This window comes from Hyposmocoma kahamanoa, unplaced genomic scaffold (genome assembly GCF_003589595.1).
Source record: "Hyposmocoma kahamanoa isolate Upper Pololo Valley unplaced genomic scaffold, ASM358959v1 66, whole genome shotgun sequence".
Taxonomy (NCBI): Eukaryota; Metazoa; Arthropoda; class Insecta; order Lepidoptera; family Cosmopterigidae; genus Hyposmocoma; species Hyposmocoma kahamanoa.
The window spans coordinates 19933187-19951659 of record NW_020653854.1 but is presented as its reverse complement, the minus strand read 5'-3'; the positions used below and the strand labels follow the sequence as shown (position 1 = coordinate 19951659).

General features: G+C 34.1%; 1 protein-coding gene across 1 annotated transcript; it reads right to left on the bottom strand.

The window, feature by feature from the left end:
* Window positions 1–1103: 1103 nt before the first annotated feature.
* Window positions 1104–4777, bottom strand: LOC113232048. Its single transcript, XM_026466672.1, has 4 exons — window positions 4733–4777; window positions 4421–4535; window positions 2080–2239; window positions 1104–1631 (listed from the first exon to the last, which is right to left on the bottom strand). Exons 1-4 carry the CDS (start codon window positions 4775–4777, stop codon window positions 1499–1501), a joined length of 453 nt encoding a protein of 150 aa, XP_026322457.1. The 3' UTR covers window positions 1104–1498.
* Between the last annotated feature and the right edge of the window lie 13696 nt (window positions 4778–18473).

The following is an 18473-nucleotide window of genomic DNA, read 5'->3' as shown; positions in this document are numbered from 1 at the left end:
AACTCTATTCAATGCTCAAGTCATGATTGCACTGGCAACACAAGCACTGGAAATACGACCCTAATGGCAGGGACTTGAGTATGATTTCGAGTGCTTTAAACCATACTCAAATCCTGACTTGAGCATTGAGTAGAGTTCTAGAATACGACCCTCAGGTCGATTCTGGTACATTAATGATGGTTTATACTAGAGAAAAGTTAAGAAAAGAAAAGGAAGTTGATCGCAAATAAATTCTTCGTATTCTTATGATCGTGAAGATCAACGTCAATAAAATTGGTCATTACAGATCGATATGCAAAAATGATCGGGGACGTCGGTGTGATGTCGTTTCATTTAATTATTTCAATGAACACAGACTTGAAATGTGTGGTAAAAAAAAAACTTTTCGATAAAAAGAGGAAGAGCAGAGATTTCTGATTTGTTCTTTAAGCTGAAAATAAGAAATTTTTTGAACAATATAAATTTCAGTAACTTTTTCTACAGACAATGCGCATAATACATCGTGTATTCGATATTGTAAAAAAAGTCGTTGGATACGAAAACTCTCTATGGCTTCGACTTAAACGAATCTTTTGACTTAAAAGCTGTATTTTAAAAATTACCTATATATATATTTACAAGTTTTCTATGCATATTTTATTAAACAGTAAGTTGTTATAACTTTGTATACATAATTTATTATTTACCAAAGCAGAGCAAAACAAAGTTGCTTATTTATTAAGAACCAATAGTATTGTTTATTTTAATTAAACCAAGAGTGTCGTCTGTAGCTCTTCAGAGCTACAAACGAAATATATTTACAAAAAACATTATATATATTACTTACAAAAGGTCCTTACTTACTCCAATTATAGCGTACATAATTGCTTGATCATAGAATAAAATGAGTATATTGTAGTATTTGTATAGTATTATTAATAATATAATATTAATTATATGTGTATATTAGTTATTGCTCAGATTCTTATTTCATTGGGTAAGAATAAATAATATTATGACAATTATGAGTGTTACTTTCATTACACTTAGAACCTTAAGTCTACACTTATAAATTTCTTTCATCAAATTATACCGTAGCAGTCAATATTCAGTTTCAAACGGAAGTATATTACTAAAACTACATGGATACTGCATTAATTAAATTATACAGATGTGTGTGCCTAATATTACTACAACCACCTCCTACAATCATATTTACGTGCTAAATTTTAACTACCTAACACTATGTTTCCTTGATTTATATTATTACATAAACCTTACAGACCAAAGAAACCTTCATGCAATGTCACTTTCCAAATTTTTCCTGTTTGTCGACCTCTTCGACGTTTATTCTAAGTTGGTAAGTTTATATCAGCCAGGCCACGCGCCCACCTTTCTCCCGCTCAACCGTGACGTCTTCGGGTGGGGGTACAGGCGCTGCGGAAGCGACAGCGGCAGCGGTGACGATCGCGGGTGCTTCACTAACGCGACGGCGCGTAAGCGAGCGCTGCGGCTCGCGTCATTTACTGCAGTCGATGCGCGCGCAGACTGCTGCGCTCAGGAGCGTAGCGGCAGCGAGGGCGATTTGCACGCATGCAATTACTATCAAATCGCGAGTCGATGGTTTTGTGTCTTCTTCTATGTGCATGTCACTAGAAAAACGCATAGTATAATAATTTTTCTATTATTTCAACGATCTTAAACATTTATCAAGATAAGAGTGTGCGATGGAATTGCACAATTTAGTTCCGCGTTCCCCTTTCTACCATCAGAAGACTAAACGTATGCTGTGGTTCTCCTTCTATGTTGCGGATATTCCAAGAAATCGCACGAAGCGCTCCCACATTTACTTGGCGAATGGCTATGGAGTGGAATTCCCTGCCAGCAGACATTACTCCCATTAATGCTATAATTTGGGCTTTTTCAAGGTGGGAGTAAGTAGTGAGAGTAAGTAATATTTAGGTGTGCATGCGCCATCGGCGAACTTATTGTCGCTTTCCATCTGGTGTGATGGAGATGAAATGTACAATTATTTCTTAATAAATCTTGATCTCATAAAATAAATAAATAAAAAAAGATAAAGAATAATTTCATGCTAACCTATAGTTAAATCCAGGTGGATCCAGTATAGTTCTGCAGCACTGCACAATTAAGGCAAGTAGGAAGCATACGGCAGCAGCCCAGAGAATACTTGCGGCGGCTGCGCCGATTGCAGTACTTGCCACGGCTCCCCAGCCTCGAGATGTATGGATGGACACCGCTAAAAATCGATAAATTTGTTACCAATTTGGATCTATCCATATGTGATTAGTGATAATTTACCAGACTCGTCAGTCTCTCACCGTTGATAATATAAACAATTTAAAATGAGTGACAAGTCGTAATAATTGAATACAGTAATAATAATTGATTTAAATTGTCTGAGACTATAATACTACCATAGTATAAAAGACAACTATGGTAACTCCATTCATACGCAGCAGCGCGGCTTACCTGTGTGCACACCCGCCGCGTGCCGAGTACGGACGCACACATTCGTATAACAATGAAAGGCGCATGTTCAGGACCAGCGTTATGCAACTAAAGTGCATCGCGAAATTATGCGAAGATGTGCGTTACGCGAACGGCGTTATACAAACCACGTTACTGCGTTTGTATGGAGTTTCCATATGTGCTACGCTCCGCTCATCACTATAGTATCACCATAACGACGACGACGTCGAATTGATTCGTCGAGACGTGCAAATATAATTGGGTTCCGACGTGACTCCAGCTTCTTATTGTTTTGTTTTACAACTTCCATGTTTTGTTTCTTATATGTTTTGCTTGCGAAGGAGCTTTAATACATTTAAACCATACTTATTCGGAATTTATGCCATGATATCTGTATATAGCGTAGCTACATGTATTCTGTGAAAAAATCCTTCTTTATATATTATAGCATATTATAAAATAAATCTGTAACAGTGGCGAGTTCTGATGAGAAAGAAGCAAGCGAATTATACTTCATTCGCTCGCACTGCAGCAACAAGAGGTTCGTATTGTCTTACTAAGCACGCATGCACGCACATACGCACGCACGTAAGTACAGTTACTTACTTAATTAATTATTACTCTTATAATAATTATGAAAAGGGCATTGAATAGCGGAAATGCTCGTGATTTACATAGAAGACAACAAAAAGGATGACTTTTAAAGGTACAATATTTCATCGAGAGCCGCATGCCCAGGAGACTGGCAACTTTGGTTTGCTAACTTTATGTTTTGTCAGAAGCAGCTGGCAGCCTTCTGGTCCCTAACGGTTTTAACGAGCTGAATTAAAACTTTCTCAGTGAGGAGATCCGCCTGTCGCATCAGGGACCCAGAGTTTCCACTGCTGTATTTTGTTATACGGCAAAACAAAACCTTATAACTAATTGCAATGTAGCCTTTTTAAAAGATTTTCAAATTAAAGTAACTTATGTAAAGAATTGTCCATAGACAAAAATTATTTTTTAATATTATTTTAGGGCAAGATACGCTAAGTTTTGTTCATGTCTTTATAGTCTAATTAACACGGGCTCTAATATTTGTTTTTTTTAGTTGGTAAGCTTCGGCATACTTTTTTATCACTTTTTCTGCGGGCTCTGTATCCGAATCGCGATCCTCATTTCGTATAAACGAAGGCATAAACTTCTGCGGCTCTCGACTGTTCTGGCGGAGGAGAAGTACAGTCCTTCTTGTCATAACTAACGTATTTGTATTTTGGTAAGCTTTCGAGATATTGGCATCTAAAGTTTTTTTTATTTGAAGAATGTCAAACGCTGATTTTGTTTAACAATAAATCTGAAACTAAATAAGATATAAATGAAGCCGATTAGAGAGGGGGTTGTAGATATCGTTTTGCTTCTTCTTCTTGTCTAGTCATGAACAAAAACCAACAAAAAACCAGTGTTATATTACTTGATTCCTATTATACTCCTTCGCCGCGGATAAAGCCGGAAGGGCTTTTATGAGCGAAGCTTGTAATTAGTAAATAAGTATTTTTCCTGTATTTTGGTCAATAAATTAAAAAAAATATGCCCCTATCCGTTGCCTTTAGCAGCTCATGGCGGGTGCAGCTGGTCGGACACAGTGGGCATGAGAGCAAATGAGACATAGTTTGTGTGGAGGATCCGCGGGCACAATAATTTGGAGTCGGGTTAATATATCCCCATTTCACCATGTTGTTTCTACATCGACCAACTTGTATAACCTGAGACGATCTTGTTTCGCTGATTCCAGATATACACATATGTTAATAACTTTATTTTGCTAAACATGTCGATTATGTTAGTTATGACGATAAGGAGTGTAGCTGTCAGGGTTCCAGGACTAACGGTAATAGTACTTGCGCTACCTTTTCAAATATTTAATTACGTTACTAAAATTGGCAATTGCAATTTTATATTTATTTCTTACCGGCAGCTAAAACACTGATACCCCCAGCTGGAATGCCGAGCCCCATGTTGAACTTTTGCCGCTCCTCGATGAAAGCCACAGTGCCCATTACCATCGCCGATATACCGCATACTATCTGCGAGAAAGAAAGTTTAATTGTAATTATATTCTGCTCGCAACTATGCTCGCAATCGAGGTAGAAAGAATATGAATGAACGCAGCATATAAAGTATATGTATGTTCCATCCATATTACAATAATTATAACGTGATATTTATTGATATATTTGCTCACAGGTTGCGTTGACGGCAAAAAGCTTTTTAAATCCTATACCACATCTGTAACACACTCATAGACACATTCGTAAGATGAATGCATAAGGAATGATGAATGCCAAAAATCATCATAGAATACATAAATTATTATGTACATACAGCGCGTTTTATGTAAGAAATCGGTAAACAACCCCAGCAGTAAACCCATATCTAAATATATACTATATGATATCTAATAGAATTGAATTCGATTGAATATTTTAAGAGTCCAAATGCCCTCAAGATATCTCGACGAAGGTTTCTAGATAATTTAAAGTAAAGCTTAAATATACAAAACAACTCACAAAACAAACCATTTCAACTTAGATTTACTTTTTAAAAACAAAAGAAATTTTGCTCGGCTACTTCATAGTCATTCTTTAAAAATAAAAATGGCGATACACTGTTAATAGATAACACTAACACTGTTGGGAGCATTTTGTCTATAGCTTTATCTATAAAAAAAAACTTTAGAATACGAAAAGATTATTTTTACTTGCTTTAGTGCAGTTGATCTTGTAGTCTTGAAGATTATAAGATTCCTAAGAAGCTTTTGTGATTGTCTACAAAACGCGATGTTTCTAAGCGATTTTTTCTTTTCACAGTATTACAAAACCTTTATAAGGGGTAAAAGTTACAACTTGAACGGTGAGCGTGTTATGCAATAAATAACCTTTCACACGTCTTCCAAGGTAAAAAAAAAACAATTGAAAAAATCCAATTTGTCGCAAAAAACGTTATTCTGTATAATTTGGAATGTGCTATACACAATGACAAAAAGGTGGATAAATTCCCTATCAGATAAGGTATATTTCAATGACATACCTAACTTATGTTGGAAGAAATAAAATTTTCATTAGAAAATTGAGGTTATTTCTTCACGCCAACCAAATTTCACACAATGATTTCACTGTATTCTATTGATACACGGCACAACACACATACACAACATGTAAGTACAGTAGTTTACGCGCTCATTTCAATTGTTTTTATCACTTCAGAACACGGAATGACCTCACAATGTTTATTTATTTGTCAACACACTTTTTCACTTTGGATTGGAGTAGTGATGGGCGACTCGAGCTATCTAACTCGGTCAACACGAGTTACTCCTATAACGAGCCAACTCGAGTTACTTTTTCATGAACTCGAGCTAACTCGGTTGACCCGCTCCGCCCGCCGCCGAACCGAATACTTCATTCATACAGCGCGTCTCACAGTGGGCCCAAATTGATAATTCTTGGACATATGAATAACTTGCGGAGTATCCAGCTAATTTACATTACATTTTTGTATATTTTGAGACAAACAATAAAATGCATATTTCACCATGCAAAAAAAAAAATTCTCCGAAACTATCAACATTTCAAGAAATTATACAAGAATAAAAGTTATTAGGAATGTTATTGTCTATCACTTAAAAAAAATTAGCTCGATACTCCACAAGTTATTCCTATGTCCAAGAATTATCAATTTGGGTCCACTGTGTTTCGGTAACCTTCAGGGCACGCACGCGAGTCGCGAGCGGTGGGCGAGTCGACTTATTTAACTTGAGTTACTCCCACAACGAGTCAACTGGAGCTATACTTTGTAAACTCGAGTTAGCTCGGTCGGTTCGGTGACCTTCGGTCACGTTCGAGTCGCGGTCGGCCGGCCGATCGTGTCCAACTCGGTGAATCGTCGGTTCGAGTTCTAATCGTGACTCTTGGTTGCTCTGTCGAACACCGAGCCGAGTTAACTTGACTTGCAACTCGAGTTAGCAGTCAAGTGAATTCATAAAAAAAAAAAAGAATAAATTCTAGATATATTTAATTTATTCTGTAGTGTTTGTACTTATTGACAAACACGTTATAGCGCGTCTTCAGTAGATTTTATTTAAAAACATACTACAATTAGGGTTTTTACTCTATTGGACGTTGTAAGAGTTTATGCAAAATGGACAAAGTAAAGAATACTAAAAGATCTGGTGGAGGTGGTAAACCTTGGATATTAAGTCACATCATTCGATACAATCAGCGTTGCCAATGCCAATTGTTCAAAATCCCCAAAAATCACTATAATAATAATAACGTACACATTCAACATAGCCCCGCATTAGGGAAACCTTCTGTCGCGGGTGCCATGGACACACACGTAGACAACTACAAATTACATCCAAACTCACGAGAGAAATAAATGTAGGCCATACAAATATTTCTCCCGACCCGGGAATTGAACCTGGGACCTCTGCATGGCAGTCCGGCATAGTAACCGTTCGGCCACGGAGGCAGTAAAAATATTTTCAGTAAGTACTACATTGTGTTATCATAGTTATCATTTAAAAGTGTTATTTTATGCACTAGTTTATATAGTATTTAATTTATATTTAAATTAATCGTAAATATAAATTACAAAAGCAATCAAAATAATCAAATAGCTAACTGTCTCTTTCCGACTCATAGCTTGCGTAAAAGACTGAACGAGACCCAACACGTCAATTTCAATTGTTTCAAACACAAGCGTTTGAAATATTTGGAACAAAAATTTCATAGAGTCGCTGTGATGCTAATGTTATCATTAAAATATTTTTTAATACATGTTAGTAATACTTTCAAATATTGTTGTACTCTTTCTACGGTTTGGGGTTACGAATCAGAAGACCGAAAATACATTTGCCCGAAATAACGTTTGCATGAATTTCCATAATCCCGAAAGTATTTTTTTAGGTTTCTTTTAGAATATTACAAAACAAACTTAAGCTAACTTAGTCTTTTCTTTGTAATAAGCATCCAAAACTCCCTAAAGCATAACGGTTTTATTATGAATTAGTTTTCAGAATTATGAAAGTTTGGCTTTACGTTGAATTTGAATTTAAAAAAATCGAAACATCGGTACATTTCTTATGGCATGGCATAATAAATGTATTTGTTTCAGTTTTCCTCGAGATATATTTACCTATACTTTGCTCACTTTGGAGAAATATAATAGCTGAATCGCGACGAGAAGAACATTTTATCCTGAAAATATACAAATTTGTTTGCTCGGCTCATTTCAGACAATCGGATATGTACATAACCAGCAAAAGCTTACGAAAATTAAAAAAAACAGCTTTGTCAACATTGCTAATAAGAACTGGTTTTTGGTGCCTAGGCATTATATCAAATTTTATTAAATTTATATTAAAGCTTTGGTATGTGATTACATCAATGAGTGAACTGTGCATAGAAAGGAGAGAATACAGGAATTTATCCAGTAAACATAGCTTGAACTTAAGGAGAAAGTGACAAGTATTAACAGAGAACATCTTACACCTCCAAAATGAATTAAAAATCAATAGTTGGATGAATGACAAAATATACCAACTTAAGAAACAAAGAAGGTAATTGAAGCAGACTGACACTGCAAATTAAATAGGATTTTTTAAAAAGTTTAAGCAATTTGTAGCTTTCACATGCAAACAATGCATAATAATACAAATGGTACAACCTTGATAGCCTAACGGTTTGCACTGTGGGCACTGGATGAGAAGTTCCCGGGTTCGATACCGGTAGGATCAATTTAACTTAACTTTTCTAAATGGTTCTGGTGCTGGTATTCTATTGTAAGACAATCACCTGGTCTGAAACTAGGGAACTCTCTGTACATACTCCCCATGAGTATCAGAACAACAGAATCCCAGAGCAGAACCAATTTACAAAAGTTTCCCAAATTGGTTCTACCGGGAATCGAACCTGAACCAAGAACGATGGAATTTATTTCGGGGCACAACTCAGAACACCCAGGCCAACTTTCGAAAACTTCACATTTAGTTTTATAGTTGATTGAGCTGATTTTTTTTGGTTTTCGATAAAATTCTCGCATGACTCGAGAAATCGGGTACGAGAATTCTCGAAACCCAAGGAAAAAAATCAGACACCCTAGCTCGTAATGAATGGCATTGTATAAAATTCAACATTTACATATAAAATATATTTATAAATAATAAAGGCTACTCCATTATACCTGTGTTCAAGTACTTTTCACTAGAAGCTACATATGGTGCATTTTGGTAAGTTTCCATTAGAAGCTGAATATGGTGTTTTTTTACGCCTTTCAATTGTTGCAAGCAAAATTAGACAGTACTGCGATGACATTACAATTTAAATTCAAAGTTTTAGCTTTTTCATATTACTTTACATGTCACTACGTTTAAATAGGTAGACTTGAGACGTTTGATGGGAATTCCCTACAAATTGGCAACGCTGGATACAATAGTCGTAATTCGCGCTCGGGCCGGTCATGGCCGGCATTTGTTTGTTGACAAATAAATAAACATTGTGAAGTAATTCCGTGTTATGAAATGATAAAAACAATTGAAATGAGCGCGTAAACTACTGTACTTCAATGTTGTGAATGTGTACTGTGCCGTCTATCAATGGAATACAGTGAAATCATTGTGTGAAATGTGGTTGGCGTAAAGAAATAACCTCAAATTTATAATGAAAATTTTATTTCTTCCAACATAAGTTAGGTATGTCATTAAAATATTCCTTATATTTATATGATAGGGAATTTATCCACCTTTCTAGTCATATATAACACATTCCATATAATTATACAGAATAACGTTTTTTTTGCGACAAATTTGATTTTTTCAAACGAAAAAATGGCTTAGAAACATCGCGTTTTGTAGACAATCATAAAAACTTCATAGGAGTGTAAGTTCTTCTACAAGGTCAAGTAAACTAAAGCAAGTAAAAATAATCTTTTTGTATTCTAAAGTTTTTCTATAGATAAAGCTATAGACAAAATGCTTCCAACTGTGTTTTGAAAAAAGCTTTAAATTCTTATCGCCATTTTTATTTTTAAAGAATGACTATGAAGTAGCCGAGAAGAATTTCTTTTCTTTTTAAAGAGTAAATCTAAGTTGAAAAAGCCTAGAACTTCTTGGAAATGGTTTGTTTTGTGAGTTATTTTGTATATTTAAGCTTTCTATAAATATTTAAAACCGAAAATCGATAACTGTATTTTTATTAAGTTTATATTTTATACTTAAATATTTAAAATTTAGCGAGCGCATTACTTTTATGACAGGTTTTACATCACTTTTCACAATGTATTTAAAGTCGCACGTCAATTTGCGCTTTCCAACCGATTAAACATTGCGCGAAAAAGTCAGAAATATTATATCTAATTTCGCCATGTTGCAATTTATATAGTTTATATTTTGTAAGTCATTAAACATGAAGTCTATTAGTATTAAGAGAATTGCGTCCTATGTTTGTAACGCTTTAGTATTTTGGTTTTAAAATAGCATTACTAAGAAAACTATCATAGACTATAAATCATCTAAAAACTATCTACAAGACTAAATAAAAACTGTCTACATTCTACAAATGGTCTTGTAGCATTCTAGAAGGGTTACTTTAGAAAAAAGATAAGAATGACTCTTAACACTACCTACAGATAGTTTCTCAAAGCACTCTTGTGATCTATTAATGAAGTTGTGCCCACTTTTACTTTAAATTATCTAGAAACCTTCTTTGAGATATCTTGAGGGAATTTGAACTCTTAAAATATTCAATCGAATTAAATTCTATTAGATGTCTAGTATATATTTAGATATGGGTGTGCTGCTTGGGAAGTACATTGTGTAGAGAAATACGTAAAATCTGCTCCGTCCGTAAGCTCTGTTTGTTGTTAAAAGCGGTGATCCCGACATGGCAACAGACCCTGGTTTTTTCTAGGCAGACCAAAGGAATTTTTCTTCGTGTTTTTCGATCAATAATAATTACAACGTGATCTAATATCAAAGATCCAATTTCAATTTAAATAGAACAGCTAGAATATCAACGAAACAAGAATTTTTCGTTAATAGTTTTCTTAAAATAATAAAATATAAAAGAAAAGAAAATTATAACAACAAATGAAATTATTTACTACGGACAATTGTACTCTATAAAACAATACAGAATTATTTACTTGAATACGCAGATTTTTTTTTTATAAAACCAAGTGACGGGATCAAGTCGTGTGTCTGGTGATGTCGAGTGCTATCCATAACAGTTGCAATGCCACTCAGAGCCTTAAATCGCAAAGATCTTAGGGGCACTGTTAGCCCGTCACCCTGAGACATAAGTTAATAAGTCTTATGTGCCTGTAATTTCACCAGCACCCTGACCCTTCCAAACCGGAATGCAGTAATGATCACATTATACTGCTTCGCGGCAGAAATAGGTGAGGTGGCAGTAGGTTCTTCCCAGGATGAACTTTTTCACAAAAGCTCTACTGTTACTTAAGTTCTCATAGTTATACGAATAAATATACTATTTCATCCACGAAAAACTGTCGTTTGCCGAATTCGATTTTTCGATCCTGAAGTGCTAAGTCATCGAAGGTCGTGTTAAATTGCACAGAAAAACGTCTTTTTCTTCTTTATCGGCATGTTATTGGACAGTCAATCAGTTGAAATTGCTTGGAGACCTGGGGGTGGTATTTGTTGGTTTTTCTTTTTGCGATTCGATTTCCGATATTTAAGGACTGTTGTGATGACATTGCTTCTCAATACCGTGGCAACAGCTCCGGTGTCTATTACGAAAATAGGGACGGAAACTGTACCTGCACCCGGGGTCGCACTCCCGAGGCACTAGTCTTTTGAGAACCGGGTGAAGTCTCTGAGAACGGTCTGTGACAACCCTGGCCACGGGCTGATTCAGGACCTGAACTTATAAGGTCCCTGTGCTTGTACAGGTTATAGTGCCCTTCCGCATAACCGAGTGGTTCGTAGAGAGGATAACTATAAACAAAAATTATGTAGAAAGATATGGGAATGTATCACAATACCATTAAATCCGGATTGTATGGTATAGATAGACCACTAGTAAGCAACATTATGTTTAAAAAATGTATATGGGAACAATTGACAAAGTAACAAAATTAGTTTTAAGGCTTAGTGGTAATTATTATTTATATTGTATATATTATATTATATAGATATTTTATAAATTGTTGACAATCGTAGTGTATTGAGTAATATTATTAGACTTATATTATCATTGACCTACCAACTGTTGGTAGGTCAATGTATAATATAGTAAATTATTTTTAATATACGTATTTAATTTTTAATTTGAATTAAAATTTACAATATTAAATTAACTTTATGCACTTTAAAACTATTATTAATGATATTACAATTATTATTATCATACAATTTAAATATATTCTTAAAGTACTTGAATAGTCAATATATATTTTTTTTAAATCTTTATTTAATTTTAGGATTTTTGTTCTAGAGAACATGTCCGTCCTTATTCTAATTGTCTTACAATTTACGGTAAAAATTATTTTTTTATATTATTATTATAACATTAAACTTATTGATTTAACTAAATCTGATTTACCATGGTACAAAACATTTTCGTATATTTTGACAAGGGTTCAGACATAAAACTGACAGAAAGAAATTAATGTTGGAGCCCTTCAATTTTAAAAGAAGCATCTATAGTTGTAGCTGGCCTCAGGGCTGGACGTCTTTAATTTTGTTACAATCTTCACAATTTGGTAAATTCCCGGTTTTGATAAGATATTCCAAAATAAATTAATATATAAATAAAGATTATTCTACAGTAAGGAAAAATTACAAAACAGAATTATGACTGTGGACAGAAAGAATCACTGAAGCGACATTTTGTGAATTTTACAGTAGATCGTACTAAGGTTTTTTTTTTAGAAAAACAGTAATTTTTCTTCTTTACTAGAAGATTTAGTGGGATGAGCTCTATGAACGTGATATTTAAAATTTGAGTAGCTTTTGAACATCATTAACTATGTTTCAAAATTAAAAAATGCTTCATAAATAAATGCCGCTTAATCAAAATGGTCCAGAAATATTTTCCAGAAGACACCTTGATGCGACGACGCCATAATGCGCAATATAGTCTAGAAGAGAGCATTGAAACGATATCCTATGGCCGATCCATTACGAGAATATTGATTGAAGCAACTACAGTCAGACCAAAATAATTTTGTAACGAATTAAAAAAAAATGTTTTTAATTATGTTTGGCTTTTGTATTTGGCAAAGAGTCGTTTTGGTATGACTCTGCTTTTTTAAGTTCATTTTTAAATCAACATCGTTGTTCAGGGTTGACGAAATATGCATAAATTAAATTTTTATTCAATTGATATTCAATTATTTTTTGTGAAATTACTCCACTAGTTTGTTATAATTATTAATACAAAGATCGAACACTCAGAAAAAACATTCAGAAAAAATTCCTTCGGGAAAAAATCCGGCCGGATCGAAGGAATTTTTTCTGAGTGTTTTTTCTGAGTGTTCGATCTTTGTAGATATATGCATACTCGTAAGTTAAAATGTTGACTTTGGGGACATTTATACCTCAAAATATTTCGCTTAATAAATTTAAATTGACTAATATTTCATATTTAGGTGATAAAGATTTTTGGATGCAACATGTTTCTATTTTGTTACGTTATTATTATTGTATAATATAACATACAAAACGTTATTTATTTCTATTATAGGTACTTTGATACGTAGTTTCTGATATAGTTTTCATGACTTTCAAGTTTCCATTAAGTTACGACTGTCGCTTAAAGGAATTAATATAATATGGTATTTTTTTTCTACGCTCATTTAATCGACATTTACAAGTTTCTCGGAAGAAACGTTTAAATAACTTATCTCAAAAATATGTGTTTAGAAAAAAACACTTCAATGACATTACATTTAAAATAAGTGTAAGTTTATGAAAAAGTGCCAAGTTAAGTAACACCGATTATATTTTACTAAAAAAGATTGTCGCATAAGATGATGATACATTTTAAAACTGATGTCAATCTATGATACTTTAGCCGACACCAAAGTAGTCGGATAGTCGTGAAACCTAAATCAAATGACGCAGAAAAAACGCTAATTTCAATAACATATAAATATAATTTAATTTTTCGTCCAAAATGGTGTTTCAGTGATTCTTCCTTTCCACCATTTGTATGATAAATAAATAGAAAGGCCAACAATTATGAAGCCTCGAAAAATATCGGGATTCGAATGAAAATCTTACAACTACTAATCAAAGTTTTATGCCTAAACAAACCCAATTAGGATTTTGTATAAAAATAAACGAACGATTTTTCGTTTGATCATTAAATTAAATAATATCGTGAAGACACTTAAACCACATGAAGTAGTCGAAACCTAATAATAGTTCATTTTTTCGCTTATTACACAGCTATCAGATAATGAATAATTGTATTCATATAAACAGGGCTATTTGTATAATACTAACGTCTTCTCAGGACTATATTGCTAATATAACCTAAATAAAATAAATAAATAAAAATGATTAAAAAAAAAATTAAAAAAAAAATATAAACAAGTTTTGTTACACGACTTAATAATTCATCAGATTTTACTTTCGAACAAAAGAATTAAATAGATAGTTCTAAACGGCTATAACTCTGCGCGGCAACAAAACAAAGTGTTAGCGTATATACTAGGGTAAATACTAGGGGTGGGGATTGTCGAGGAAGACGCTTACACAGTTGAACTTACTATCAAATACAGGTATATAAAGTGTCATATTTCTCATATTTTTTTTACAACATTCTATGTTTTTTTTACAATATTATATTAAGAGACGGGATGACCAAGTCGTGGGCCTCATGGTAATCTACATACCTGTCCATATCTGCTACAGTGCCAGTTAGAGCTTTCAATTGTAAAGATCTGAGGCGGCACTACCACTGCGCCCGTCACCCTCAGACATAAGTTGATAAGGCCTATGTGCCTGTAATTTTATCAGCACCCTTACTTTTCAAAACCGGAACACAGTAATGCTGACATTACGGTTTGGCGGCACAAATAGGTAAGGTAGTACTATTCTGGACGAACTCTAACAACCAGCTCTACTGGTACTAAATGTACTATAGTATACTAAAAACTAGTTTATTTTTAATAAACTTGCTATGTTTTACAAAAGGGAGAAACAAGAATTGTTGTTTATGACGTTAGTAGTAAATACTTACAGCACTGCGAGGTTATAAATATTTTTTTTTTATGTCTAACTCTGAATATAATCGTGTGAAAATAATCGTGTATTGTTGCAGGAGAAGAGCTAGAGTATCGGGATAGATAGCTAGGAGGTCGGATTCGAGAGGTAGGAAGGATGAAATCAAAGGGTGTAGAATCATAAAATATAAATAGTACGTATATATCAAAAAGAACCTGAGAGTCTTATGTAGAAAAGTAAAGTGGTGTGGTATGTAGATGAAGAAGATAGAAGTTGGATACACGGAGTTGCGGACCTCTGCCCTCCAAGGTTGAAGACCGAGGGCAGAGGTGTAGAGCCGTTGAGCAGCGTGTTTGGCGTGGAGGCGGAGAGTGGAGAGGTTCTCGTAGAAACAGCGGCGGTTATGCAGTACTGGCTTCGGAGAGCGGTGAGGTTGTACTAACAGCGGCAGTTATGCAGCACTGGCTTCAGTTGCTCATGGGGCGAGACGGAGCTTGTTGTTAGGCGCTCCACTCTCGCAGGGTTCGCCCTGACGGCCCAGTCCAGGTGGGCAGAATGTCGAAGGTGAAGAGCAGGTTTAGGTGGGGAACCAAGGAATTTAGTTCAGGCAGACGCGTAAGCGCGGTAGGAGTAGCTCCAGGCTGAAAGTTAAGACTTCGTATATTTTGTTCTGAAAACCAGATAATTCGAAGGTCGGTATATGAATGTCGAGCGAATGGTAGAGCGAGAAAGAGCATCGAAATTCGAATAGCCAATTTTGAATTTGAAATGAGGAGCCAAAATGCGAGCGCTCAGGAGAGGAAATGCTTCTACTGCCAAGATTATATCAAAGGAAGCAGTAATTTATAGGATATTTTGTGGAAGAATAGATTGTAAATAAAAATATTAAATACGAAATATATATATTTATAAAGTCGAATTGATGAAATAGTACGTAATTAGCATCGGAAAAACGAATAGCAAACTTCGGAGATATCATCAGTACGATAGATGTTAAGGTCTGGAGATCAGACGTGAAAAATGAGCTGTATGAGAATGAATGAACTGTCAAACTGCGAAAAAGAGCTTATATATTATGAAATTTAAGTAATTTAGTCACAAATATTAGAGTAAATATTAGTTGAAACATTTGAGAAATCAGGAAAAGTAAGGGGTTTCCTAGAAAACGTATAATGAGAGAGATGAAGATGATAGTTTCACACTACAGTATATTATAAACATTAAACATAAACATAAACATTAAGTATACCGTATACCGAATTTACACGCTAGTTAAGCTTTAATATTTTTTAAACCATCTTCGTAATGGATTAACCGCATCTGAGATAGGCTGCTATTCTTTATTTCCTTTTTTTAAAATGTAAGTGTAAGTACGCATATAAAAAGGTTTGACCTACGTCTCAACTGATGTAAGGTCATATCAGAGTCAAATACGTACGTATATGTATGTATGATATTATAATGTACGTATATGAGGTATGCATGTTTGTTAAAAAAAAGTTGGTCTTATTTACTAGGAAACGTGAAGTATGTAATTTTTTAACTAGATATCCAAACCGTATAGCTGGCCCCTCCCATAAGACTACTTGCTTTTATAGGAATTGCTATAACATGTCCATACAAATATATAATGCTTTGCCTGCAGCTATCGCAAATTTACCTATCAAAATATTTAAAAAAAAGTTATTTGATTTGCTATGTGATCTGTGTTTATACGATATCAAAAATTTTTTAATAATAAAAAGAAATTGACATTTTGTTTGTATTTGACACTTTGTTTATATTTGTGCTGTTCTTACTTCTTTGATATTGTTTAATTTATGATGTTGTTGCTGTTGCTATTTATTGGCATTTTTACTTAATTTTATACGACATTGCTTATTTGACAAATTGTATAATTTTAATTTATGACATTATTTAACTTCGATTTATTTTAATATTTGCGTGCCAGTATCTGGTGGAACACGTGTTCTTGACACCTTGTATAAAAAAAAAATCATTTATTCCATAGGTAACATTTTTACACTTGAAAACGTCAGTTTTTAAGCTACTGCTCGTTCACTGTGCCGACTTCCCCGGGAAGAATGAGCAAGAAACTCTAGGGATTGCTCTTTTCAAATAAACTTAAATGCTGTGGAATACACTTTGAATCATATACAATAGTATGTGTAGAATCTAGACTCATGCTGTCTTTCCATACATTTTTATTAACACTTAGTCTACAATTTTCTAATCTGACTTATCAATTAAAATACTTTTAATGCAACTTTTAAACTTAGGAAATGGTATCTTAATATATGCTCCGGAATCTTATTGTAAAAATGTATAATGGTGTCCACAAAAGAATCGTTTACCTTAGTTAAACGAAATCGTGGAACCATAATTTGGACTTAGTTCTAAGTTAATATTGCAGATATCTTTTTTCTTAACGAAATTATGTATTTTTTATGGGCATACAAAATGTTTGAGTAAATGTACTGTGATGCGACAGTCGTGATACCAGTCGCCTTAACCTTTTCTCTGAGTGAAACCCGAGAACCTAAACGGTGGTATCTGCCTTTTTGCAATTGTGAAAATAAAGTCGACTAAAGATCATGGTCATATGAGCATGATCTTTAGTCGACACTGTTAATACTATAGTGTACTAACTCAAAAATGTGTATTTTTCAGAATCTATGAAATACTAATGGACTCACTTTCCGTGAAAGATTATTAAAATTTGTATTTAAATTTAAAATTATATAATTTATATGTTAACTTACACGGTTAAAGTTTATTACAGGCATCTAAACAATTTTCTACTCTCCAAATATAGTGATATTTGCGTAAAGAGTTACAAAAAGTTTTGTCTCATTTTGAGTTAAGTAGATATCTTTGAATCGTTTCTTACTGCCTCCGTGGCCGAACGGTTACCATGCCGGACTGCCACGCACAGGTCCTAGTATCGATTCCCGGGCCGGGAGAAATATTTGTATGGCTTACATTTATTTCCCTCGTGAGTTTGGGTGTAATTTGTGGTTGTCTATGTGTGTGTCCATGGCACCCGCGACACAGGGTTTCCCTAGTGCGGGGCTATGTTGAGTGTGTGTGTGTGTGTGTAGTGTCACTTAGAACGTTAAATCGTAAAGATTTGAAGAGTACTGCCGCTCCGCCCGTCACCTTGAAAATATATAAGTTAACTCACTCAGAAGTTGAGTCACGAGTCTTATATGCAGGTATATGAGACTCGTGCAATTATAGACAAAATTGGTGAAATTACAGGTAATTTCTAGGTAGTTTACAGGTAATTTACAGGTAATTTTAAGGATCTAAACACTTTTTTTAGTAATTTTTAGTAATATCTGCTATTGAGTAAAATAAGTAAAGCACGTTTGCTTATATGTATAAATAAACGACACAAAATTTGATTGCGAATATCATCCCGTACAATTTCATACAAACTCGAGCATGGAGCTCACGTAAAGGTTGTCGACACGCATTTTCGAATTCTCTTTGAACGTCTCTGACATGAGAACGAAATATTAACGAGAAATCTTGGTGAATGTAAAATTGCGTTTTAACGTCGATGTGAAAATACGTCTCAAGATAAATCTCATATCTACTTATTAGAATACTTGAAGCCGAAAATTGAAAATACGCCGTAAGAAAGAATTTGAGCAGAAAAAAAATTAGATTTAAACTGGAAAATTAAAAAGAGCTTAGTGAGTTCTATGATTGTTCATTATTGAAATAATTTACGAAGAAGGCTAAATCTCTTATTTGTCTTAAT